At 35.7% G+C, this 27,517-nt stretch overlaps 1 protein-coding gene across 1 annotated transcript; it reads right to left on the minus strand.

Annotated features, from left to right (window-relative positions):
• Positions 1-10,625: 10,625 nt before the first annotated feature.
• Positions 10,626-11,249, minus strand: LOC127130543 (secreted RxLR effector protein 161-like). Its single transcript, XM_051059533.1, has one exon. The coding sequence runs from the start codon at positions 11,247-11,249 to the stop codon at positions 10,626-10,628; it is 624 nt and encodes a 207-aa protein (XP_050915490.1).
• Between the last annotated feature and the right edge of the window lie 16,268 nt (positions 11,250-27,517).

A 27,517-nucleotide genomic window follows, 5' to 3' on the forward strand; every position in this document is an offset into this window, starting at 1 on the left:
TTTTGTTTATTTACTTCTGAGCCCCTTGTTGGCACATTTACTTTATACATGTTTGTTTTGTATGTGTTCGTATCCCTGCAGGTAGCGCGGTTCCTTCGTCAAGGACTGCCTTTTTGCCCTTGAGCATCCCAAACCTTAAAACCCAAAGCAACACGTTTACTCCTTCTACTACAGGTGAGTAAGTCTCCAAAGGTCGAGCATCCGGTAGATTGCGTAGTAACGTTGTTCGTCCAAAACCAACTCCATAACTCCGTAGTTAGCCGAACTACGGCTTGCTCTGATTCTCATTCCATATGAGATACGTAGGCATAAGACGCGATGTCTTAGCGAGCACACATCCCCCCAACCCATAGGTCAGCCGAGCTACGAAGACTCTGATTCTCATATTCAGATGAGATACGTATGCAGTGGATGCGATATCCGCGCGAGTCATTTTCATTTAACCTTTTTTTTTGGGTAAACAGCACAAGATAAACTCACACCCTTTAGACAAGAACTACAAAAGTGGATCCCGTAGAGTACTACGGATGCGTAGGGGTGCTAATACCTTCCCTTCGCATAACCGACTCCCGAACCCAAGATTTGGTTGCGAGACCCCGTCTTGTCCTTTCCTTTTTCAGGTTTACTTCGAGCGTTTCCTTTCCCTCCTTTGGGATGAATAACGCACGGTGGCGACTCTTCTGTCATTTTCTTTCGCCGGTTGTTTTTTCGCGCACTGTATTTTTCAGGTTGCGACACAAGGACTTGAGCAAAAGTATCTTTCTAGGTTGATTGAGCATTGAAGTCACTTGCAAGTGTGCTTGAGCAATTGTAACTTGTTTGGTTATAGTGAAAATCTCTTGTTGATGCAAGGGGACTGAACTACTCTCAGTTGAGGAGAGAAACCAGGATAATCTTTGTGTGTTGACTGTATTTACTTCTAAACATTTTATTTACACTATTGTGATTGATTCTGATATCAGACTCTGAACTTTATTCAAAATCGGAAGTTATTGGTTCAAAGTGAAGTCAATTTTTGGCCATACACAATTCAACCCCCCCTCTTGTATATTTTTCTCGCCTTCAGTTGGCCTCAGAGCATGGTATGTACTGAACACTTAACTATGGTACATAAAAGATATTGATAAAAATATTCTTTGCATCATGGTTGAAAGTTATACAGTAACTAGCCATGTTGGAGGATCTCCTCGTGGTGATAACAACCATGATCAAAGGACATCTAGTCAAAACAACTATACTGTTGGACCAGCAATATTCAGTGGAGACTCCACTAAATTTGAATGGTGGGAAAGCAAGATGTACACTCATATCATTGGTATGGATGATGAGATATTAGATATCTGGGAAGATGACATTGAATTTCATGTCAATGGTGTTGGAATGGTTTCTGACAGAAAGTATCTTACCTCTGATCAGAAAAAGATTTATAGAAAGCATCATAGAGTGAGAGGTATTCTTATTGATGCTTTACCTCATTATGATTACATCAATATTTTTTATAGGTCTACTGTAAAGACTATCTTTGAATCTCTATGTGCTCCCTATAAAGGTAATCAACAGGTTCAAGAAGCTAAAGATAATCTTCTGATTCAACAATATGAGATTTTCAGAATGAAGAATGATACGAACATTGAATATATGTTCTCAATATTTCAAGTTTTCGTGTCTGGACTTCAGGTCTTGAACAAGAGTTATAGGATTGTGAACCATAACAAGAAGATTCTTAGGAGTCTTCCTATCAAATGGAGATGAGCCTGAAAAGCAGGTTAAAATTGTGGCTTTAAAATCTGTGAGGGGGTATGAGAAATCCTCTAAAAAACTCAAAGAAGCCACTCATGATGAAACTTCTGATGAAGACTCTGATGATGATCAATTATCCTTGATCATCAAAAGATTTAAATACTTGGCCAGGAAGAAGAACGAATTCTCTTGTAAGAGAGATAACTTCAAAGGGTCAAGTTCTGGGAGTAAATATCAGGATGAATGTTACAACTGTAAGAAGCCTGGTCATTTCATTGTTGAATGTCTTGGTCTTCAAAAATACAAAAGAAAGAATGAGAGCTTTCAGAAGAACAACTTTAGAAACAGGTATAAGGGAAGTCTCATGGAAACATGGGAAGAACTTGACAATGAAGGAGAAGATGAAGAAGTTAATCTTGCTTTGATGGTTTCAACCCTCTCAGACTCAGAATTTAAAGTTGATTATGACTTTGAGTCATAAGGCACAAAACATGTATTCTATAATCTCTCTAAATCTTATTTAAGTACTCTATGTCATAATCTTATGGAAAGATGCCACCAGAAAGCCAGACATATAAAAACATTGAAGAAACAATGTGATATTTTAAAAGATGAGCTAAATCTTTCTAAAGAACAAATTTAAAATCTTGAAAAAGAAAAAATTTCTTAAATGGAAAATATGTCTGACAAGCCTTTGGATAAAAATGAATTAGGTCTTCGAGATTTCATTGTATATGGTTATGATAGAACCAAACTTGCTTCCATAATTTATGGAGTGAGTAAGAGCAAAGGAGAAGGACTTGGTTATCATCAGAAACCTTACAATACAAGGTTTAATTGAAACCATCAGATCCTTCTTCTTCAAGACTGACAAAAGGGGTTGAATGCTTACTTTATGTCTGCTGCTGAAAATGGTTGAACTTTGAACCAATCAAAACCTGTGATAAACAACTCACAAATTCTGAAGGATTCAAAATCTCATACTCAAGGGTAAAAAATTCTAAGCAAATTAGAACCTAAAACTCTCAAGTCAAAGATCTTGAAAGCCTAAAGTTATTGTATCTAAAGTTCCTAAAGGTTCAGAAGTCAAGGCTAAGACTTATCATAGACAAACAGTCTAGAAGGAGTATAAACCTTACTATAAGGCTAAGGTACAAAGCAAGAAGAATCCCTATAACACTAACCTCAGAGGACCCATAAAAGTATGGGTACCAAAGAATGAGATTGTATTTGCTGCAAATATACTCAAAGAAAATAACAAAGCAATAGATGCTCCAAGATAGTGGTTGCTTACAACCTTCAACAAGAAGAAGGCCTACATCCCAAATCCTAACTCTGAAGGAGGAAGAAGATGTGGAATCTGGAAGAAACCAGTGAGACAAGATCACTGGTACTGGGAAGACTAAAAGTTTCCACATGAGAACTGGTGCTTCAGATTCTTGGTTGTGTCTCTAAAGTTTATCCAGTTGTTCTGAGAAGTTTGAAGAGACTTCTGATGGTTTACTGAAGAAAATTATTGGAAATATATTGTTCCTCTAAAACATACTCTATTCTTTTTACTCAGAGAAAGCTTGGCAAACAAATATTTTTCTATGTCAGAATATGATGATGCTTAGAAGTTACCTTGATCAGAAGCTCCTTAACAGGTTCTGATGAACAAATAACCTTTGAAGCATCACAAACTCTAATACTATGAATAAGAGTAACTTCCTATATTTGGTTTACAAATGGTCACTTCATAGTAACTACCTCTGACACATGTCCAGCTATGTGTCAATAATGTGGAATGCCTCCTGACACGTGGAGCGAATCTGTTGGGTAAACATTTCCTATCTTTTTTGTTATGTTGAAATAAGCTTATTCTTTTTGTCACTCACTGTATTTATGTATGTTTATGTTTAAAATTTCTTTTGCACTAAAAAAAACTTCATTTATGTCAGAATCACACACCTCACTACTTCACTACCTACACTTTTACTTTCTCCAACCTTCTCTAAAAACCCCATTTTCAAAAGTAACCCTAAAAACCCTAAAACTATATTCGTCAATGGCGTCCTCTTCAAATGCACAAATGATCGTAAAAACAGGCAAAAGTATGACTATCAAGCCCAAGACCATGAACTTGAATCAAGATGATCTAAATCTTCTGGTATAACATATTGTCGACTTTGACTCCTTTAGTCAAAATGGGTATAATCTTTGGAGATTCTTCAGAGTTCAAGAATGGTCTTCATTCTTTGATATGTTGAATGGTCCAACCTATCCTTATCTTGTGAAAGATTTATGGGTTAGGGAAAAAGTTTTTGATGAACTTGCTGCATGTAAAGAACTCAGACTTATGATTGAAAAGGTGTTACCACAAGAAATTGATAGAACATGTTGAAGGCGTAATCAATGAAAGTGCCTTATAGATTTAAGGATTATACCCCACCAAAGGGAGGATTGAAAGCCCAAGATAAACAAGAGCTGAGAAAACCACAAGTTACTAGAAGATGCAACTGACAGAAGAATCATGTTTGGTCGAAATCCATTCTGTCGACTGAACTGAAGATTGGGACTTAAGAAATTCCTGGTTGTGTCAAACACATAGGAGACGGTGTCGACCTAAATACTTGAGCGGGAGAAGTTTTGAACTTCAAAATGACTAGCAGTTACAGGGAGAATAAGCGCCAGATTATGGAGCAGTTTGTAGATCGTGTATGGAGCAATTTGTAGATCGTGTGGCACGATGTCTGTTATTTTTAGAAGTTTTGCCTATAGGCAGTTTCTTTAGTTTATTATAAATAGGAGATCCCACAGAGGACTCGGGGTGTTCACTTTGTACCAAAATCACTTGTAAAAAACTTCTCATTCCCAGCGCGAGGAAGCAAGAGTTTTTAAGAGTGCTATGTACGTGAATCACCACATTTATTTCAATGCAACTTCCTTATTTTTCAACTGTTCCAGTTGAACACTTTATTTTAATTTCATTTATGTTTGAGTTATCATTTTACGTTGTCGTCTATGCTGTCGACACTGATTCTATTACAATAATAGAATTCACAAAAAGCGTGTTCGTCGTGTACGTCTTTTGAATGTTGTAGTGTTGTCGGTCACGAGTCACCCATAGGCTATAGCATCATCATCATTTCGTGTGGAAAAAACCTGTGCTTGTTCAATACTTTGTCAGAAGCCATTTCTCACAAAGTTAATAGTCTATCGAATTGAATAAGTCACCCTATCACACTAGCACATGTCTTAGGATCAACTGGTCGATCCTGCAAGTAACCCTTAGTTTCAAGGCTTAGGGAGGACCAGCGGTTGTTTACCAATTTCCACAGTAAACAAAAGGACAACTTTTTGAACGGGAAGACAAGGAAAGCAGTAGGTTTAAAGAAGTTTCAAGAGGTTGAAATTAGATTTGCTGTAATGGGTATTGATGTGGTAATTACTCATAAAACAATTGCTAAACTCTTGAGTACTCTAAACTCTGGTAGATTTTTTGTGGACATGAAAGACAATAGTCCTGAAGAAGATGCTAGCAAATGGTGTTTGTTTAAATATGGTGATGATTTATGTTCCTCTGACTGTGGAAATGTGAAGAACATGAAGAAAGAATTTAGGCTTATGTTTAAAATTTTAATTAGTTCCTTGATTCCTAGGGAAGAAAGTACTGATCAGATTTCTTGGGATCATAAACATTTCATTTTATACCTGAAGAATGAGGACAATATAAATTATCAGCTTACATTTTCAACCATTTATGTGAAGCTATAAAGGATAGCATAAAGCTTCGCAAGAAAAATGTGTCTTATGATACATTATTATCAGGATTGTTCTTTTAGGGTTATCTAATTGATGCCCTCAAAAACTTGCATGATAATGAAGATCAATAGGAGGTTTATGGAAATATCATATATGCTTCTATTTTGGCTAACATGAAGCTGAAGAAGGAAAGTGAGATAGTTGCTTCAAAGATTCCTCTTTCTATTAGATGTACCAATTCTGATTATCTTGAGGATTATCTTGTCATCACAAAGATGGATAACCTTGAAGTAATCAAGAATTTGATCTTACAATTCTTTAAGAAAGGTAAAAATATCATACTCAAAGACATTCCTAACAAGACTACTAATGTTTATTCATCTAAGAAGAGGAAGCAGGAGGCTTCAGTTGTTTTGAATGAGGTTCATAAATCTTCTAAGAAGAGAGCTGTCGAGAAGGAAGTTGAAGAAATGGTTGCTACCAGTGAAATAATGCCCTTAAAGACTAGGAGTGGAAAGTCTCCCAAGAAGGTTGCTTTTGTGTATGTCATTTCAGAAGCACGTTTAAGAAAGAAGAAATTGAGGATGTTGGTTGAGATTGAGCAAAAAGAAGAGGAAGAAAATGTGTCCTTGATCAGGAAGAAGAAAGATGCAAATGACTCTGCTCAGAAAGAAGCAATTGAGCTTACTCTCAAGGTTGCCTGACTTTTAGCATTTTTCATCTTGAATCAGTCAGAAAAGCATCAATAAACCTTTGTATCTAAGGATCAAGAAGTTGTTGTTGACTTTTAGAACTTGTTGAGGTTCTGGTTGTTGAAGTTATGGTTGGTTTAAAGGTTGTGGAAGACTTTGTCGTTCCTGAAGAAGTTGTCCCAAAAACGGATGCTTCAGATGCTCTGAATTCTGGTGAAACATGTATAAATATGAATTTAGTCTCTGAGGATGACTTTGATTGCACCGCCCTTAACCACGTCTCTCCAACTCTCTCACATATTCCCTCACCAAATCAATCCCCAAAACACACATCACTCCCTATCAATGAACCCTTTGTTGTTCAAAATCAATTAATTGTATTTCCTACTTATGTATAACCAACACCCTTAAACACAATGCTTGAACATCTCATAGATCTTTCTAATGGGAATGCTACATCATCTAACTCTGAGTCAGAGTATGATACATAAGAATTTGAAGCTCATCTTGACCTAAAATCTTCAAAACTTTCACCTGATATCATCAATCATATCCCTGCTATTCACATCCAAGTCTTTTCTCATTTAGTTCGATCATTTCACCAAACATGTTCTACTTCTGAAGCAGAACATGTAATCCTTGTCCAACCAGAAATCACCCTTCCATCAAAATCCAACAATCATCTCAATCTTCACCCCCAACATCCCCTCTGAGAAAACCTAGCTATATTCAGAATCAACCATTAGATCAAGTTGTATATGAACTTCAGATTAGAGTTGAACAAGTTTTTCAGGATCTATCTCTAGTTCAAATTGCTTCTGAATCTACAGTTGAGTTTGAACAAATTTCGTTTGACCTCTTTCACCCTAAAAAATATCATACTCTTTTTTTTTTAATTCTTTTTCTTTTAATCTGTGTGAAATGGTTATATGAGTAACTCATTATGAGACAGAAGGAGTGGTGTTTAAAGGCTAAATGACCAAACCATCTATAATTAATTTGTATGAAATTACAAATATGTCATAATATTTACTAGGTTTTCCATCTGTCTCAAAATAAGTGTCTTATTTAAACTATGTGTGGTTATTAAATAAATAAATGTGTTGATTTTGATGATAAAATTAATATCATTTACTAAAATACTCTTATTTATTATTCTATAAATAGAGGTATAATATTGAAAAATAAATAAATATTGTATTGATATTTTAAAGAGACATTTATTTTGAGATATAAAAAAATATAAATATAATATTTTTTATGAGAGGGAGAGAATATTTAATTTATTTTGTGTGAAATTATAAACATGCCATCGTACTTACTAGGTAATTCATTTACCATAATCCGTTTAAAATTATCTTAATCTATTGTAATTACAACAGTAATTAACAACCAAATTTCTTAACACCAATACTAATTAGAGAAAGATGAGTGTGTGATATTACAAAATCCATAAAAATTACTCTTATTTTGTATTCTTGGTTTTGTCTAGAGAAAGAAGAATTTGTGATATTACGAAATCCATAAAAATTACTCCTATTTTGTATTCTTGGTTTTGTCTAGAGAAAGATGAATGTGTGATATTACGAAATCCATAAAAATTACTCCTATTTTGTATTCTTGTTTTTGTTTAAGTTTGATTTCATTTATGGGAGGACCAAAAGTGATTCTAGAGCATTAAAATTGATTTCGACATATTTAGTATTCTAAAAACTGATTTTATTAACTGATTATATTTGAAACTAAGATTTATAATTTTTTAATTAAATATAATTTTTATATTAAAATTTACTATTCAATTCACATAATATTAATCATAATCAAATTTATATAATAAATATATTCAAAATTAATTTTATTCACCATAAATTCACACGGATTTATAAATGAAATACATAAAATCTACTTCCTTTGATCTTATTTATATAAAAAAAATTAAATAAAATTAGTTGAATAATTAATATATTTGATATATTATACGTTCCAGATATATTAAACATATTATTTTTTTATAAATAAAATCATAGACAATAATTAAAGTTGATTAAGAATATAGAACTCTAATATATGGTTTTTTATGAATAAAATCAGAGGCAGCAATTAAAGTTGATTAAGAATATAGAACTCTAATGGATGGTGGTTGATGTATTTGTCATCTCATAGGTGGTAGAATTCATGATGGTCATCTCATGAGTAGTCGCATTGGTCTTTTGATTTTAAATTTCTTAACTGCAAAAATAGACAAGAGATATTAGTGGTATTGATTCATAGGAATGGCTAGGTAGATTTTTCTTGGTAATACTCCCCAAGCAGATTAACGTTGTTTTCGGACATGATAGAGTGGTCTTGACCCGACAGAAACATAGAGAGGTCTGGCTTATGTGATTGGACGGTGACCGTTGCATTTTATGAATGCTGGCGTCGCATCGCGTCGCGCGCATATTGCTTTTTCATTCGGCAATGGAAGAAGTCAGAAACAACTCAGTGCCACAATTTTAGGCTTTAATCTCACTCATAAGTAAGCATATATTGATTTAATCAATGCTTCATTGCTTGTGCCCGTAACACTAATACGTCATACTCATACTAGTATTGTTCACATTCCCTCACACAGAGATAAGTCACATTCAATGCCGTTTAACCTTATTCTTGTTTCCTTTTGCTTTCTACCTGGGTTCTTGCAGTTCTGCCTGGTGCAATGGAATCAAAGTTTATTCCCGTTTCGGTAGTAGCAAATCACAAATGGTTTTGGTCACTGAACTCACACTTTGTATTTTTTTTAATATAATGTAACTAAATAAATACATTGTTTTATAAGAAAAAATAATGTTAATGTAAAGATATTTCATCCCTAAAAGAACCTTATTTGAACACTGAACACTATAAAATAATATTACTTCTTTTGGTCCAAATGCTCCAACAAATTGTAAACTAAATGACAAGGTCCTTGTTGGAAGACACACTCCCCTTCAAAAGATTAAAGCACCTATCTCCTCCAAAGGTTGATTGCCTTTCCTACCAAGCCACCTCACAATTCTGTCCTAAATCTTGATGGATAAAGGACACACACAAAAATGGTCAAGATCTTTCTCATTTCTATAGCAAAAAACACACACCTTACTATGATCATCATGAATAACACCTCTCAAAGCCAACTAATCCCTAGTTGGCTGCCCGTTTAGGAATAGACGCCACCTTAAAGCATGAATCATATCATATTTTGGTAGACTAGAGGCGATGTGATGCCCATAAGTTGTTTTGGTACACTATAAATTAAAGAGTTTAGGGAAAAATTGAAAACACCAAAAAATTATAGAGGTTCGGTCAAACAAATAAAAAATATTTATTCTTTCTCTCCAAGAATTGATCTTGAGAGTATTCAATAAACTTAAGATATTTTAGTAGGTTAAACTCTTCAACCCTCTTATATAGGGAAATATGAAATTTATAGTTGTCGTAACTCGGAAAATGAGAATAGGACCTCGCGAAGCGCAATAGCACGCTCGCGGAATAGACTAACAGTGTTGCCACATAAATTTATTTATTACCAAAAAGGGAAAGGGAAAATATCGATAAAATCCCTAAAAATGACAATGATATGGTCGTCGCAACCAAATTAGAATTCGATAGTCGATTACGCAAGGGGAAGGTATTAATATCACTCACGTCCGTTGTACTCAACGATAACCGTTTAGTTAGTTATGCGCATTAGTGTTAGCTTAAAATAATAATAATAATAATAATAATAATAATAATAATAATAATAATAATAATTTTAAATTAAACAAATTAATTTTTAAGTAATTTTGTTAATTATTAACGGGTACGGGTACGATCAAATTCGTATATGTGCCCGTAAGAAAACATATAGCTAAATATATATTTATTTTTATCCGTGGATACCTATTAAACTATCTAACTCGTACTCATGACGAGTTTTACCTGTTGGACCATAAATTAATGATCAATAAATTAATGATGATGAAAATTTTCTTTATTGATCACACAAAGTGTTTCTCATACAATGTGTTTCTTTCTCAAAATGACAAAATTTATGAGTGAGTTACAATCATATGGTATTTATACACAAAGCTAACTAACTAACTAACTAACTTGTGCTCTAAGTATTCCTAGTTGAATTCCCTACAACTGAGTTTGTGACTTTCCACCATTAATATAACTTTGACTACACTTTTAAGCATAACTTCGACCTCAGCATAAATGTTGGTCGAAAGCACAGTTCGACTGCTAGTCGAAAGCTCAACTTAAATAAAAAGCTTTGAAATACAAACAACATACCCATAATTCATACTTTCTGAACTCCTCATTCCAATGAGTTTCTTTAGTTCGTCGAACATTGTCTCTTCAAATGCTTTGTAAGCAAGTCTGCCAATTGCACTTTTGACTTGTAATACTCAAGCTCAATCTTCTCCTTATTTACTTTATCTCTCATAAAACGTAACTCCTTTTGATGTGCTTGCTCTTTTCATGGCACATATGATGGTCGGATAAGTCGATAATAAACTTGTTATCTACAAACAACTTCATCTTCTTCGGCCCAATCACTTTCAGTTCTCCCAACAACATTTTAATCCACAGGGGTTGACAATCTGCATAGGATGCCACCACATACTGCGCTTCACATGATGATAAAACCATTATCCCTTGCTTCCTCGAGCTCCAAGAGATTGGTGCTCCACCAAACATGAATATGTAGCCTGCAGTACTTTTCCTTTTGTCTTGATCTCTATTAAAATCAGAATCTACATAGACATGCACTTCAGCTCTATCGAGACTGGTTTTCAGTCTTGGAATTAACACACCATGATCAATTGTTCCCTTAATGTACTGGAACACCCTTGTCACTACTTTGCCATTAGATTCTTGTGGCCTCTCCATAAACCTACTCAACAATGTAACACTTTGATAGATATCAGGTATGATATTGCATAGATATATTATAGATCCAATTATTTGCTTGTACAATGTCACATTTACAAGTTCATCATTTATATTATTCCTTAGCTTTACTTTTGTCTCTAAAGAAGTGATTGTTTCATTGAAGATACTCATATTAAACCTTTTCAAGATGTATTTAGCATACTTCTGTTGGTGCATGAACATTCATCGACTTGTGGTTTTAAGCTTCATTGATAGGAAGTATGACAAGTTTCATAGGTTAGACATTTCAAACTCCTGCATCAACACAACTTTGAACCCTCTGGTCCTTTCTTCATCAGATCATGTGATTAGTAAATCATTTATATATAGACATAAAATGATTCAACTGCTTCTTCCAGCATCATGGACATAAACTCCATGTTCTGAAACACATTTCACGAATGTTATTTCGATCACAAAGTTGTCTATTCTCTTATTCCAAGCCCTGGAGCTTGTTTCAAACCGTATAAATCCTTCCTCAATTTGTATACCTTAAACTCATGCCCTTTGATTTCAAATCTTGGTGTCTGAGTGGCGTAGACCTTTTATTCCAATGGTTCATTTAAGAATGTTGACTTAATATTTAGCTGGTGTATCTTTCATCCATGATATCCTGCAGTTGACACAACAATCCTTATTGTTTCAAACCTTTCTACAGGTGCATATACTTTATTGAATACGATACCAGGTTTATGTTGAAAACCTCTTGCCACTTACATTGCCTTATACTTGGCAATCTCACCATTTGGCCTCGGTTTCAACTTGTAAACCCACTTCACATCAATTATCTTACTACTCGACCTATCAGTGAACTCCCAGGTATTGTTCTTCTCAATTGATCTAATATCTTCTATCATCACCTCTAACCAGTTCGAGTCTTTCATTGCTTATTTGAAGTTGATTGGTTGTAATTCTGCCATCATTACTTATTCTATGACATCACCTTCTGCTTAATTGCCTAATATAGAAATCTTTCATAATCAGTGAGCCTTACTGATTCATTTCTTACTCTGGTGAATTTTGTGACATGTTCCTCAGGTATTCTTCTCTCATGAGATGGTTCCTCTTCATTTGGTTCTTTTTCTTCTTCGAGCACAATTTTAATTGCATCTTGTTCTTATTTAGACGACTTCTTAGTCCAATCCCAGCTTTTTGCTTCATCTACTTGAACATCCTGACTGATTAATCGATTGCCATTATCTGGTGAATACAATTTGTAAGCACCAGTCGAGTGATAGCCTATAAGAACCATTACTTGACTTCTATCATCCAATTTTCTTCTCAATTATTCAGGTACATGTCTGAAGCACATTGATCCAAAGATCTTCAAGTGACCAACACTTGAATTTTATCTTGTCCAAGACTCATAAGGTGTCTTCTCGACTATCTTATTAGTTGGGCATCTGTTTAAAATGTATAATATTGTCGAAGCTGCTTTACCATAAAATCTCTTTGGCATTTCTTTAGCTTCCAACACGCTTTTGGTCATATTCAATATACTTTTGTTTCTCCTATCATTTATGCCATTATGATGAGATGGCACAATGACCTCATGCTTTATACCTTCACCATTGCAGTATTCTGCAAATTCTCTCGAAGTGTATTCACCTTTACCATCAATTCCCGGTCTCTTTAACTTGCATCCACTTTTTTCTCAGCATGCAATTTAAACTTCGTGAACTCTATGAATATTTCAATATTTTTTCCATGATATAAATCCACATATATCTGGTGAATTCATCTATGAAAGTCAGAAAATAGAAGTTACCTCCATTTGACGTTACCTCAGAAGGTCCACACACATCAGAGTGAACAAGCTCTAGCCTTTCCTTCGACTTCATAGGAAAGTCATGCTCGAATGACTTCCTTGCTTTCTTGGCTCTACATAACTCTTCACATATCTAACTTGGATCCTTTATCTACGGTAAGCCATATACCATCTTCTTTTGGTTAAGCATACATAAACCTTAAAGTTCAAGTGTTTGTACCTTTGATGCCACAACCAATTTTTGTCTTCTAATGTAGTCAAAGTGAGATATTTATGATCAACTCCGTTGATCTCAACCTTGAAGATTTTGTTATTTACTAATGGAGCCTTTATGATCAACTTCCTTCACCATTATACACATTCATCATGTTTGACTCCGCCTTCATGTTATACCCTTTGGCAAGTAATTGACATATGCTTATCAAGTTACTTGTCATTGAAGGTACATACAAAACATCACTGATGGCAGCCTTGTGACCATCTTTCTTCAATACAACTATGTTACCTTTCCCTTATGATGTAACATATCTACCATCTGTAAATCTGATCACTTTCTAAATCAATTCATCTAATTTAACGAACCAGCTTTTATTCTCAACCATGTGGTTGTTGCATCCTGAATCCATGTACCACATATTGGTTTGTTCACCATTTAACTAAGTATTGGCCATGAGTAGCATATCATTTGAGTCATTACCTCTGACATGTGCACTTTACACCTCTTCATTGTCTGTTTCTCTTGATTCCTTCTTCTTTGGACAATCTTGAGCATAATGACCAAATCCTTGACAGTTGTGACACTATACCTCCTTCATGTCAACTTTCTTCCCTGAATACTTACTGCCCATGCCTTTCGTGGTTGAATCAGGGTGATTATTTGAATTCTTGCTTAACTTCTCACTATTAGCAAGATTCTTCCTCTATTTCACCTTTTCTTTCCCACGCTTCTTGATGAATCTTGCTTGAAGTGCTTGTCCAACCACATTTTCCCTCTCCGAGTTCTATGCTTCAACATCTTCTTAGAGCTTCTAAAGAAGCTTGAAGTTTGTCGAACTTCATATCAGTTGGGTTCTTGGACTCTTCAGTAGACACTACGATTTAATCAAAGTTTACATTAAGAGATATCAATACTTTTTTAATCTTTTGCAAATCAGTTATTTATTCATCACTCACCTTCATCTGGTTTGTTAGCAACACCAACCGTGATAAGAAATCTGAAACTCACTCATATTATTTCAATTGAGTCATTTCAAATTGCTTTCTCAAGGTCTGCAACTTCACTCTCTTAAGTTTCTCATCACCACCGTAAAACTTCTTTAGTTTATCCCAGGCTTCTTTAGTCGTTTCTTCTTATATTATCTTCTCAAAGATATCCGGATCCACACATTGGTGAATCAAGAACAAGGTTTTTCCGTCTTTCTTCATCTGATCCTTGTGCTTAGCCTTATGTACATCATTTGCATTCTCCTCCAACTATGATACTCGTTCATTCACGATTTCACTCACAGATTGAAATCTAAATATGACCTTCATCTGTCCAATCCACCTCTCGTAGTTTTATCCTTTAAAAACTGATAGATTTGTTGGAAACTGTGTTGATGTTGTATTACAATTTGCCATTACAGTTTCTCTATGAATCGTAACGGGGTAAATGATACCAATTTGTTGGAACAGAAAAAAAATTGTATGGTTTGAGAAATAGGGAAAGAAGTTAAGAGATTCTTGTGAAATTGATGATGAAATTTTTCTTTATTGATCATAGAAAGTGAAGGAGAATAGCGATCCAAAATGCAACGGAATTTAAAAATTTCTCCTTTAGTGATCCTTACGAATGGGCATGATTAGTGATAGAATCGTTACCTCTTGTGGCGATTGAAACCTTTGGTGCAGATCTACGGAGCGGTCACGAACATTGAATGGTGACAACGCCTCTACTCAGTCCACACGAACGGATTCCTTCAATCTCAGTGCTAGCTGTAACACCCCGATAATAATATAATAATTATTTAAATTAAGTTAATAATATGTTTATTAATTTAATTAGATAATTGAATTATTATTATTATTATTTTGGAATAATAATTATTGGGATAATTATTTATTGGAATAAAATAAGTTGGAATAATAAAAAGTCCCATTTTTTGGTAAAAAGGGTTTGCACGTGAAAAGGAAAACACAGAGAAGCGGTTGAAAGTGGAAAAAGGGCAAAAAGGCAGAGCAAGAGAAGAGGAAAAGCTTGGAGCTCAGAGATTGCTGGATTAACTCAGGTAAGGGGGGTTTTATCATCGATTAACGGGTATTATGGGATGATATGTACTGGGTAGTAAGAAACTATTATTTTACCTCTGATTAGATTGATGCATGATGAATTGTGAACCCTTTGGATGAACGAAATTGGGGTATAATTGAGAAAGAATTCGTAGGAATTAGATGTAAAAGTGTCAAATTTTGTGTAATCGAATAAGATACGAATTGTGTTGAAAATATGAATGATTTCTGTGTAGAAATTGGACTGTGGAAGGTTGGATTGGGTAGATCTCGTAGCAGAGAAAGCCATGGCAGATCTGAGAGTTCTGGTCTCTGGTCATACGCGTATGGCACTAGGCAATACGCGTATGAGATGGCTGGTACGCGTATGGCACTAGGCAATACGCGTATGGATGAGGAAGATGAAATTTTGAACGTGAAATGGTCTCTGGTGGTACGCGTATGAGGAAGTGATACGCGTAGCATACGCGTATGAGACAGGTGATACGCGTATGGGTTGGGCGAGGAAATGCGCAATACGCGTATGAGAGTGGGCATTACGCGTATGGATTTGGTCAGGCGTGGGCAATACGCGTATGGGCATAGGCAATACGTGTATGGGCAGAATTGTGTATTTTCTGTGCTGTTGTTGTGCAGTTTTGGTTGTTTAGGCTGAGTGTTGTAATTCAGCTGATGTATGACATATTAGGGATCATTTCCCGTGGCTTTAAGTAGTATAGGTATTAGTAGAGTGTACTAATACTGTGGTTGTTGTTTGTCATGATCTGATATGCTTATGTGATAAAATATTGAGGATGTTTGATGATATGCATATCGTTGTGAATGTATATATATTATGCATGGCATAGCCTTTGGGGCTGTAGCTAATTCCCATGGTGAGGAATTAGTGAGTGAATCATTGTGGATTTGTTGTTGATGTTTGCATGCTAGATGATTAGTGTGCATAGTCTAGCCTTCGGGGCTGTAGCTAATTCCCACGGTGAGGAATTAGTGAGTGAGTCATTAGATCTCAAATGAGTGGGACTAGTGAGCTTAGTAGCCGTATCTGGATTTGATCGGTGAGCTTGAACTGTATGTTCAAGAATAGTCGGTACCGCATGTGTGGAGTCTCATTTCATAATGAATGTATGGCATATAATATGAATGGATGTATTCCAGTATTATATGTGTGTTATGTGTTGTGTTGTTGATGTTTAGTATGGTTGAGATTATACATATGCTATATGTTACTGTTGAATATGATGTTTGAACGGATATTGCCGTTGCTGAGTGCGTAGTCTGATTAGGGTGAATTGATGTGTTATTTACTTAGCATTACATGTTGTTCTATAATGCTTATTATATTGATTGAGGAACTCACCCTTACATCTATTTTTCAGGTAACGAGCAGTGAGTTGAGTAGAAGTTAGTGCTATGGAGTCTAGCGTCGTCCTTAGTGGGTCATGCTCTGGTAGATGTAACATCGGGAGGGAATGTTTGACTATGTTTTAATTTAGTTGTTGATTCAACTTTACATGTAATGTAGTACATGATTTGAATGTCGATGTTTTGTACCCGCTGCGAATTATGCAAAAGAGTCTTATTTTGATTTAATAAATGAGCATGACAGGATATTTGATAATTGTTGTGAAATGATTGTGTGACACCCTTCGGGGCATAATTACTCTGATTGATATGTTATTATTTTAATTAAATATTTTGGGGTATTTAGAAGGGTGTTACATTAGTGGTATCAGAGCATAGTCGGTCGAGTCGAGTCGTAATTATTCTGTTTCCCCTGTACGGTATAGGTGTTGTGTAACCTATCAGTACTCATGGTTTTAGTTTGTTTGGGTTTTCAGAATAGAGATGGCTGGAAGAGGTAGAGATGATGCTGCAATTGCTGAGGCTCTGGGTATGCTAGCTGGAGTACTTGGAGGAAATCCGAATGTTGTGGGAATGGGAGCTGCTCGTCAACTGAGTGAGTTCCAGACGAACAATCCTCCAATGTTCAAGGGAGCATACGATCCAGATGGCGCTCAGAAGTGGTTGAAGGAGATCGAGAGAATCTTCCGAGTAACTGAGTGTGCCGAGAACCAGAAGGTCAGGTTCGGTACGCATATGCTATCAGAAGAAGCTGATGATTGGTGGGTTGCTACCCGCACTGAGTTGGAAGCTGCTGGAGGTGCTGAGATCACTTGGGTTGTGTTCAGAGAGAGATTTCTGAGGAAGTACTTTCCAGAGGATGTCAGAGGGAAGAAAGAAATAGAATTCTTGGAATTGAAGCAGGGTAACCGGTCTGTTACTGAGTATGCTGCTAAGTTCACAGAGCTGTCAAAGTATTATACTCCCTACAGTGAGGCTACTGGGGAATTTTCCAAATGTGTGAAGTTTGAGAACGGGCTGCGTCCCGAGATCAAGCAGGCGATTGGATATCAGCGGATCAGGGTGTTTTCTGATTTGGTTGACTGTTGCAGGATTTTCGAACAGGATTCCAAGGCTAGAGCAGAGAGCTATCAGCAAAGGGTTGATAGGAAAGGCAAGAGTCAGAATGACCGTGGAAAACCGTATGCAGCTGGCAAAGGTTTTCAGAGACAGAGTGGGATGAAGAGGCCTAGTGGGGGAGACTCTAGTGCCCCTGTTAAGTGTTATAGATGTGGTCGGGCTGGACATCGTGTCCATGAGTGTACCAGTGCTGAGATGAAGTGTTTCAAGTGTGGAAAAGGTGGTCATTTGGCTGCAGAGTGTCGGTTGAAGACTGTGACTTGTTTCAACTGTGGAGAAGTGGGTCATATCAGTCCACAGTGTCCTAAGCCGAAGAAAGAGAATCAGTCAGGAGGCAAGGTCTTTGCTTTATCGGGTTCTGAGACTTCTGCAGATGATCGTTTGATCCGAGGTACGTGTTATATTAATGGCTTTCCTCTTGTAGCTATTATTGACACAGGTGCGACTCATTCTTTTATATCTTTGGATTGTGCTGTGAAACTTAAGTTAGAGATATCTGAGATGTTGGGTAGTATGGTGATTGATACTCCTGCGAAGGGTTCAGTGACTACTACTTCGGTTTGTTTGAATTGTCCTTTAAGTATTTTTGGTAGAGACTTTGGGATAGACCTTGTGTGTCTTCCACTAGTGCAGATTGATGTTATCCTGGGTATGAATTGGTTGGTGTTTAACCGAGTCTCTATCAACTGTTTTGATAAGACTGTGATATTTCCTGGGATTGAGGAAGGAAATAGTTTGTTTCTATCTGCAAGACAGGTGAATGAGGCAGTAGTAGATGGGGCAGAGTTGTTTATGCTGTTAGCGACTATGGAAGCTAAAGATAAACTGGTGATTAGTGATCTAGCTGTGGTGTGTGATTTTCCTGATGTGTTTCCGGAAGAGGTGAATGAATTGCCACCAGAGCGTGAAGTTGAGTTCTCGATTGATTTGGTACCTGGTACTAGACCGATATCGATGGCTCCGTACCGTATGTCTGCTGTTGAGTTAGCTGAATTGAAGAGTCAGCTGGAAGACCTGTTGGATAAGAAATTTATTCGTCCGAGTGTGTCACCGTGGGGTGCACCAGTGTTGTTGGTTAAGAAGAAGGAAGGTACTATGAGGTTGTGTGTGGACTATAGGCAACTGAATAAAGTGACGATCAAGAATCGGTATCCCTTGCCGAGGATTGATGATTTGATGGATCAGTTGGTTGGTGCGAGTGTGTTCAGCAAGATAGATTTGAGATCTGGGTATCATCAGATACGTGTGAAGACTGAGGATATTCAGAAGACTGCTTTCAGAACAAGGTATGGACATTATGAGTATTCTGTAATGCCTTTTGGTGTGACTAATGCGCCTGGAGTATTCATGGAGTATATGAATAGGATTTTCCATCCGTATTTGGACAAGTTTGTTGTGGTATTTGTTCTGAAGTTATGGAGGCATTATTTGTACGGGTCAAGATTTGAGGTTTTCAGTGACCATAAAAGTTTAAAGTATTTGTTTGATCAGAAAGAGCTGAATATGAGACAGAGGAGATGGTTAGAGTTTCTGAAGGATTATGACTTTGGTTTGAATTACCATCCGGGTAAAGCAAATGTAGTAGCTGATGCGTTGAGCCGGAAATCGTTACATATGTCTATGTTAATGGTTAAGGAATTGGATTTGATTGAGCAGTTTAGAGACTTGAGTTTGGTGTGTGAGAGTACTCACAATAGTGTCAAATTGGGAATGTTGAAGTTAACGAGTGGTATTCTGGATGAGATCAGAGAGGGTCAGAAATCCGATATGCTTTTGGTAGATAAGTTGACTTTAGTGAATCAAGGTCAAGGTGGTGAATTCAGAGTTGATGAGGATGGTGTTTTGAAATTTGGTAATCGGGTGTGTGTTCCGGATGTTACCGAACTTAAGAAGAGTATTCTTGAAGAAGGACATCGTAGTGGGTTGAGTATTCATCCTGGAGCTACGAAGATGTATCATGATTTGAAAAGGTTATTTTGGTGGCCGGGAATGAAAAGAGAAATTGCAAGTTTGTGTATTCCTGTTTGACTTGTCAGAAGTCGAAGATTGAGCATCAGAAGCCGTCTGGGCTAATGCAACCGTTGGCTATTCCAGAGTGGAAGTGGGATAGTATCAGTATGGATTTTGTTTCTGGTCTGCCGAGGACAAGTAAGAATTTTGAAGCTATTTGGGTGATTGTTGATAGATTGACGAAATCGGCTCATTTCATTCCGATCAGAATGGATTATCCGTTAGAGAGACTAGCCGAGTTGTATATTGAGAAGATTGTAAGTTTGCATGGTATTCCGTCGAGTATTGTTTCGGACAGAGATCCTAGATTTACATCGAAATTTTGGGAAGGTTTGCAGAAGGCTTTGGGAACTAAGCTGAGATTGAGTTCTGCATATCATCCGCAGACTGATGGTCAGACTGAGAGGACGATTCAGTCATTAGAGGATCTTTTGAGAGCTTGTGTTTTGGAAAAGGGAGGTGCTTGGGATTGTTATTTACCTTTGATTGAGTTTACCTACAACAATAGTTTTCATTCGAGCATTGGTATGGCACCGTTTGAAGCTTTGTATGGTAGGAGATGTCGGACACCTTTATATTGGTATGAGTCCGGTGAGAGTGCTGTGGTTGGACCGGAGATTGTTCAACAAACTACGGAAAGGATTAAGATGATTCAGGAGAAGATGAGAATTGCTCAGAGTCGTCAGAAGAGTTATCATGATAAGAGGAGGAAGTCACTTGAGTTCCAAGAGGGAGATCATGTGTTTCTTCGTGTTACTCCGATAACTGGTGTTGGTCGAGCTTTGAAGTCAAGGAAGTTGACACCTCGATTTATTGGTCCTTATCAGATTTTGGAGAGGATAGGAGAGGTAGCCTATCGTATCGCTTTACCGCCGTCGCTTGCGAATTTGCATGAGGTTTTTCATGTGTCTCAGTTGAGGAGGTACATTCATGATCCGTCGCATGTAGTCCAAATAGATGATGTACAGGTGAGAGATAACCTGACTGTGGAAACATCACCTATGAGGATCGAGGATCGAGAGTTGAAGCAGTTGCGGGGTAAAGAGATTGCCTTGGTAAAGGTAGCTTGGGGAGGACCAGCAGGTGGCAACGTGACTTGGGAACTGGAGAGTAAGATGAAGGAGTCTTACCCAGAGTTGTTCGCTTGAGGTATGTTTTCGAGGACGAAAACTCTTTTAGTGGGGGAGAGTTGTAACACCCCGATAATAATATAATAATTATTTAAATTAAGTTAATAATATGTTTATTAATTTAATTAGATAATTGAATTATTATTATTATTATTTTGGAATAATAATTATTGGGATAATTATTTATTGGAATAAAATAAGTTGGAATAATAAAAAGTCCCATTTTTTGGTAAAAAGGGTTTGCACGTGAAAAGGAAAACACAGAGAAGCGGTTGAAAGTGGAAAAAGGGCAAAAAGGCAGAGCAAGAGAAGAGGAAAAGCTTGGAGCTCAGAGATTGCTGGATTAACTCAGGTAAGGGGGTTTTTATCATCGATTAACGGGTATTATGGGATGATATGTACTGGGTAGTAAGAAACTATTGTTTTACCTCTGATTAGATTGATGCATGATGAATTGTGAACCCTTTGGATGAACGAAATTGGGGTATAATTGAGAAAGAATTCGTAGGAATTAGATGTAAAAGTGTCAAATTTTGTGTAATCGAATAAGATACGAATTGTGTTGAAAATATGAATGATTTCTGTGTAGAAATTGGACTGTGGAAGGTTGGATTGGGTAGATCTCGTAGCAGAGAAAGCCATGGCAGATCTGAGAGTTCTGGTCTCTGGTCATACGCGTATGGCACTAGGCAATACGCGTATGAGATGGCTGGTACGCGTATGGCACTAGGCAATACGCGTATGGATGAGGAAGATGAAATTTTGAACGTGAAATGGTCTCTGGTGGTACGCGTATGGGGAAGTGATACGCGTAGCATACGCGTATGAGACAGGTGATACGCGTATGGGTTGGGCGAGGAAATGCGCAATACGCGTATGAGAGTGGGCATTACGCGTATGGATTTGGTCAGGCGTGGGCAATACGCGTATGGGCATAGGCAATACGCGTATGGGCAGAATTGTGTATTTTCTGTGCTGTTGTTGTGCAGTTTTGGTTGTTTAGGCTGAGTGTTGTAATTCAGCTGATGTATGACATATTAGGGATCATTTCCCGTGGCTTTAAGTAGTATAGGTATTAGTAGAGTGTACTAATACTGTGGTTGTTGTTTGTCATGATCTGATATGCTTATGTGATAAAATATTGAGGATGTCTGATGATATGCATATCGTTGTGAATGTATATATATTATGCATGGCATAGCCTTTGGGGCTGTAGCTAATTCCCATGGTGAGGAATTAGTGAGTGAATCATTGTGGATTTGTTGTTGATGTTTGCATGCTAGATGATTAGTGTGCATAGTCTAGCCTTCGGGGCTGTAGCTAATTCCCACGGTGAGGAATTAGTGAGTGAGTCATTAGATCTCAAATGAGTGGGACTAGTGAGCTTAGTAGCCGTATCTGGATTTGATCGGTGAGCTTGAACTGTATGTTCAAGAATAGTCGGTACCGCATGTGTGGAGTCTCATTTCATAATGAATGTATGGCATATAATATGAATGGATGTATTCCAGTATTATATGTGTGTTATGTGTTGTGTTGTTGATGTTTAGTATGGTTGAGATTATACATATGCTATATGTTACTGTTGAATATGATGTTTGAACGGATATTGCCGTTGCTGAGTGCGTAGTCTGATTAGGGTGAATTGATGTGTTATTTACTTAGCATTACATGTTGTTCTATAATGCTTATTATATTGATTGAGGAACTCACCCTTACATCTATTTTTCAGGTAACGAGCAGTGAGTTGAGTAGAAGTTAGTGCTATGGAGTCTAGCGTCGTCCTTAGTGGGTCATGCTCTGGTAGATGTAACATCGGGAGGGAATGTTTGACTATGTTTTAATTTAGTTGTTGATTCAACTTTACATGTAATGTAGTACATGATTTGAATGTCGATGTTTTGTACCCGCTGCGAATTATGCAAAAGAGTCTTATTTTGATTTAATAAATGAGCATGACAGGATATTTGATAATTGTTGTGAAATGATTGTGTGACACCCTTCGGGGCATAATTACTCTGATTGATATGTTATTATTTTAATTAAATATTTTGGGGTATTTAAAAGGGTGTTACACTAGCTGCTACGAATGAAGACTTTGAGTGAGAGGGAGAGAAACGAAATTACAACTGCACAAATGCTTATGCACAAGGGTTCTATTTATAGAACCACTTGTGTGGGGTGGAAACTAAAAAGCCCACTTAAGTGTATGTGGCTCATATCTTATGATATGCCAAAATCACTTAAGCGCATGGTACCTTACCATATTTCGTATTCTACTTAAGTACACCGTACCTTACGATGTTCTACAATTCACTTAAGTGCACTGTACCTTACGGTGTTCCTTATTTACTTTATCTCTCATCATTTCGTCCTTTTGTGTGTGACCCTGTAGGTTTTCGCGATATTAGCAATTATATTAAATCACGTATTTAACATAATAAACAGTGAGCGGTATCTAGCAACACACCACTGCTACCCAAGACACGAAAATGTCATGTGGTCTAATAAATCATTTTATGATAATACTTATGTGTACAGTTACCTTTTTGCCCTTATGTCTATATTGAACACAAGGCATAGACTGTGTCATCCTTGTCCAGTTCAATATTAGGCCCGTAGACATCTATCATGTTACGCAGGATGAGCAAATTTCATTTAGGTCACTCATGTCCCTCAGCAAGCTTCGTGGAGTATCCATCAACTGTCTTTATGGTCATCCAGTTACGGACAACGTTTGATCATCAATAAGGCATTCGACTCTATATCTAGGGTCTATAGTGGTTTCAGGTCGAAGGGTGGTATACACCATTATCACCATGAGAATAACTTATGACACTTTGCATAACATTCTATATAGTATTCTCATAGCGGGTCAATCTAGCATAAATATTACTCTTAATATCCATACATATGTTTAAGACTTGATAACTCCTTATCCATGATCCATGAGATGTGATCATCAGTCTATATACATAATAGTCTTAATACTTTAATGTTATCTCACTTCACAATAAAGCTTGACTACAGATACTTTAAGAATAATGTCCTTATGTTTAATGGGATCTCGTGATTAAGTCACACTTAATACATTAAACGGATTAGCTATTCTAGGGACTTTATTAAACAAACATAATAAAAAAACTTTTTATTATTAATAAATAATTCGATACAAGTACCAAAAGTATTGACCTTTAGGACTTATACCAACACAAAGTGCTTCTCACACAATGTGTTTCTTTCTCAAAATTACAAAAAATTATCATTGAGTCACAATCATGGGATATTTATACACCAAGCTAACTAACTAACTAACTTGTGCTACAAGTGTTCCTAATTGAATTCCGTACAGTTGAGTTTGGGACTTCCCACCATCAACACAACTTCGGCTACACTTTTAAGCATAACTTTGACCTTAGCACAACTATTGATCGAAAACACAATTTAACTGCTAGTCGAAAACTCAACTTAAATAGAAAATTTAGAAATACAAACAACATTACTCGTGAATACCCATAAATACAATTTTTTTTGTTATCCATAATTACAAACGAACTCATCAATCTGCTAATTTAACTTTTATATCCCGTCATCTAAAAAGTTAAACCTATACCTACCAAATTTAAATAGATTAAAATAATGTCCAAAACTAGTGTGAGCTCTATGTTTAAAATTAAAAAAGGCTCAATATGTGTTTGGTTTTTTGTTTTAATTGTAACTTTGATCCCCTATTGTACTTTTTTTTTTATTCTCTTATTTTAAAATTTGGAGTTTTGGTCATTTTTAATTTTTTTAAATTTTATTTTAATCCCCCCGCCATTTAAGTGTCAATTTGCATAACAGGACATTTGAATTAATAATATAATATAAATTAAGTGGTAAATTTTTTTACGTTATTTATAATTATTTTTTATTTAAATAATATATAAATATATTAAATTAAAAAATTAAAAATACTAAAATTAATTAAATTAATTTTTGTTTTTTATTAATAATATAAATTCTTATATTATTTAAAAAAATAGAAAAAACATAAATTAAATTATTATAAATACTGAATGATTTGTTTTATTTTTTAGAATAACTTTATTTTTATAATTATATTGTTTTTTAGAAGAAGATTTATAGAATTAATTAATTCTAATTTGTAAAAGTAAGTATACAAATTTAGCTTAAAAAATGTCGAACCACTAATCTCTCTGATCTTATATAAAACAACTTATTTTTAGCTTTTCGTTTGTAGTGTTATTTTAATTATTTTTACTGTATGACTTTTCTTGTCTTAAACATGCTATTCCTTTTTATTAATTTTATTTAAAAATTTAATCAAATCAATTATTATCATTTATAATATTTATTAAGTTAATGATAAATTAATTTTAATTTAAACTATTTAAGGTAAAAAAAAGTTCATTTTCATTTAGATTTATTCCTTCAACTCCTAGATATTATAAACCAATTTGAATAGTTGTTGTGTCTCGAAGTGAGATATTTTTTAAATTAGAGTGTTTTAGTTAAATTTGTATAAAAAAATGGTAGAGGGTTGTTTAAAAGAGAAGGAAAAGAGTGTGGCGTGGGAAGAGAAGAATTGTCAGGGAGCAAGAAAGTGTCGATTGGAAGGGAGACATTGAAAATGACAAGGCTTCACCAATCCAATAGCGTGTCAAAAACGCAGTCGTTTTGACTCATCTTCAACTGCACCGCCGCCTATCATAAATGCTCGATTAACTTTCTTTGCATAATCATTTATTTTATATACGATACACTACATTTTTATGCGCCTAAATTTTTATTTATTTTTTTAACTTTTAATTACTCAATTAGGTTAATTTTAACTTTCTGGCCATTCAATTTTATACTATTATTTAAGATTTTATTAAATTCTCTCTACTTTCGTATGTGTTATTGATGATTAAGAAAAATATATAGTTTTAATAACTTGTAATTAATGAGTGTGATGATTTATTATTTATTATTAAATTAATTAATAATTAATAATTTTTATTTTAATTAATGATTAATATTTTTAAAAAATTTAAATATTAAATAATTAAACTTGTGGACTTAAATTTATTTTATTAGATCAATAATCCAACATTCAATTCATAAGTCAATATTAGTATCACTTATATAAACACTAAAATTAATTGCAATTAAAATAAACGTGGTACTTTCAATTGAGTCTTTTAGAGCTATCTTGCAATAGTCTCTTATGTAGGAGTGGTGGTTGAAGTGACGAGAAACTCCCTTGCAATTAATTTTTAGTATTTATATAAATTCTACATTGTTTTAATTGCAAGTTCCACATTGTCATAATTTTAATTAATTGATATTTTTTCCTTTAAAATAATTATTATTTTAAGGTTTTTGTTAATATAATCAGTATGTATGTTGTCATTGAACTAGGGCGAAATTGAAATGACGCATGCATGCAGATGAAGCCAATGCAATTGGCGCATGTTTTATGATATGAAGAGCATGCGTCATTGCATGTGGCGCATGCTTTGAATATATATCTTTTATTTATTTTATATGTTATATTTATATAAAATTGAAATAAATAAAATAAATAGGTAAATAATAATTGACAAGAAAATCAATGATCCATCCAATTGAAACGCCCCCTGCTCCACATCCAGGTGCGTTAGTCTGCTTTCAAGGTCTCCCACGATTTCTCTGAGGTGTTTGGGGTCTTTGAGTGCTGACATGATGCAATGGTGGCTGATGTGAAGGTCCGGTGAAAGGTCTAGCGGTATTTGACAAATTTGTCATAATTTCTCCCTAATAGTTGGGGGGTTGTCGCCAACAGCACTGCCATAATTGAGTTCGTTATCGATGTTGTCGTAGTTGGGTCATTGTGGTTGGGTTATTTTTTGACAACATGGTTGTCCGAATTAGGACATTGAATTGTCTTGAAAATGAAACAATGGTTATTGTGGTGTAAGAAAGTCAAACAATGGTTGGATGTTGTGGCGATGAGATGTTTGTGTGTTCATAACTGGGGGCTATGATGGGATGAGGTTGGATCGTATGAATCATCTGGGCTATAGACAGATGTGGTGGCTGCGTATCATTGTTGTGGTAAGGGTTTGGTTCTTGGTTTTGAGTTTGGGTGTGTGACATGAATTGGTTGCGAGGTTGGGTGTATATTGTATGTTGATGGTGTGAGGTTGGTCGTTGGGTTTAGGTGGACTGACATTGTTCTTGGGTTCGGTAAGGGTGTAGGGTTGGTTGTTGGGCGGAGATTTGTTGTTGGGCGTATGATGACGAAGCTCGTTGGCATGAATCAATCAAATACCTTGGCGTTATAACCGACCTAAACCATGCCATATAATGTTGAGTTTGTCTAGCACCATATATGATTGGTTCGTTTAAGATGTGTTGACGTCAATTCCTCCAATGACGACACATGTCTTTTGCGAAGTCTCTCCAATCGAAATAATCCCATTGACCATCGAATCTTTGTTGATGCCAATCTCCCAAACACGTCAGAGGTTCTGGAATTTATTGTTGCATGTCGAACTGCAGTTTCACACGGTCAGTCTGGTGCATCTCCACAGTAGTGAACTATATGATTGGTGTTTTTATTGTCCAAATTGCAGCATCATCGTGGTTAACCTGATGGTCAAAACCTAGATACGACCTCCAGATAAACTGCATAAGAATTTGACTGATTAGAGGATATGTAATTGGATAATTGTTTTAAATCAAAAGTAGAATTTGTTAATAGTAATACATCG

This window comes from Lathyrus oleraceus, chromosome 3 (assembly GCF_024323335.1).
Source record: "Lathyrus oleraceus cultivar Zhongwan6 chromosome 3, CAAS_Psat_ZW6_1.0, whole genome shotgun sequence".
In the NCBI taxonomy this organism is placed as follows: Eukaryota; Viridiplantae; Streptophyta; class Magnoliopsida; order Fabales; family Fabaceae; genus Lathyrus; species Lathyrus oleraceus.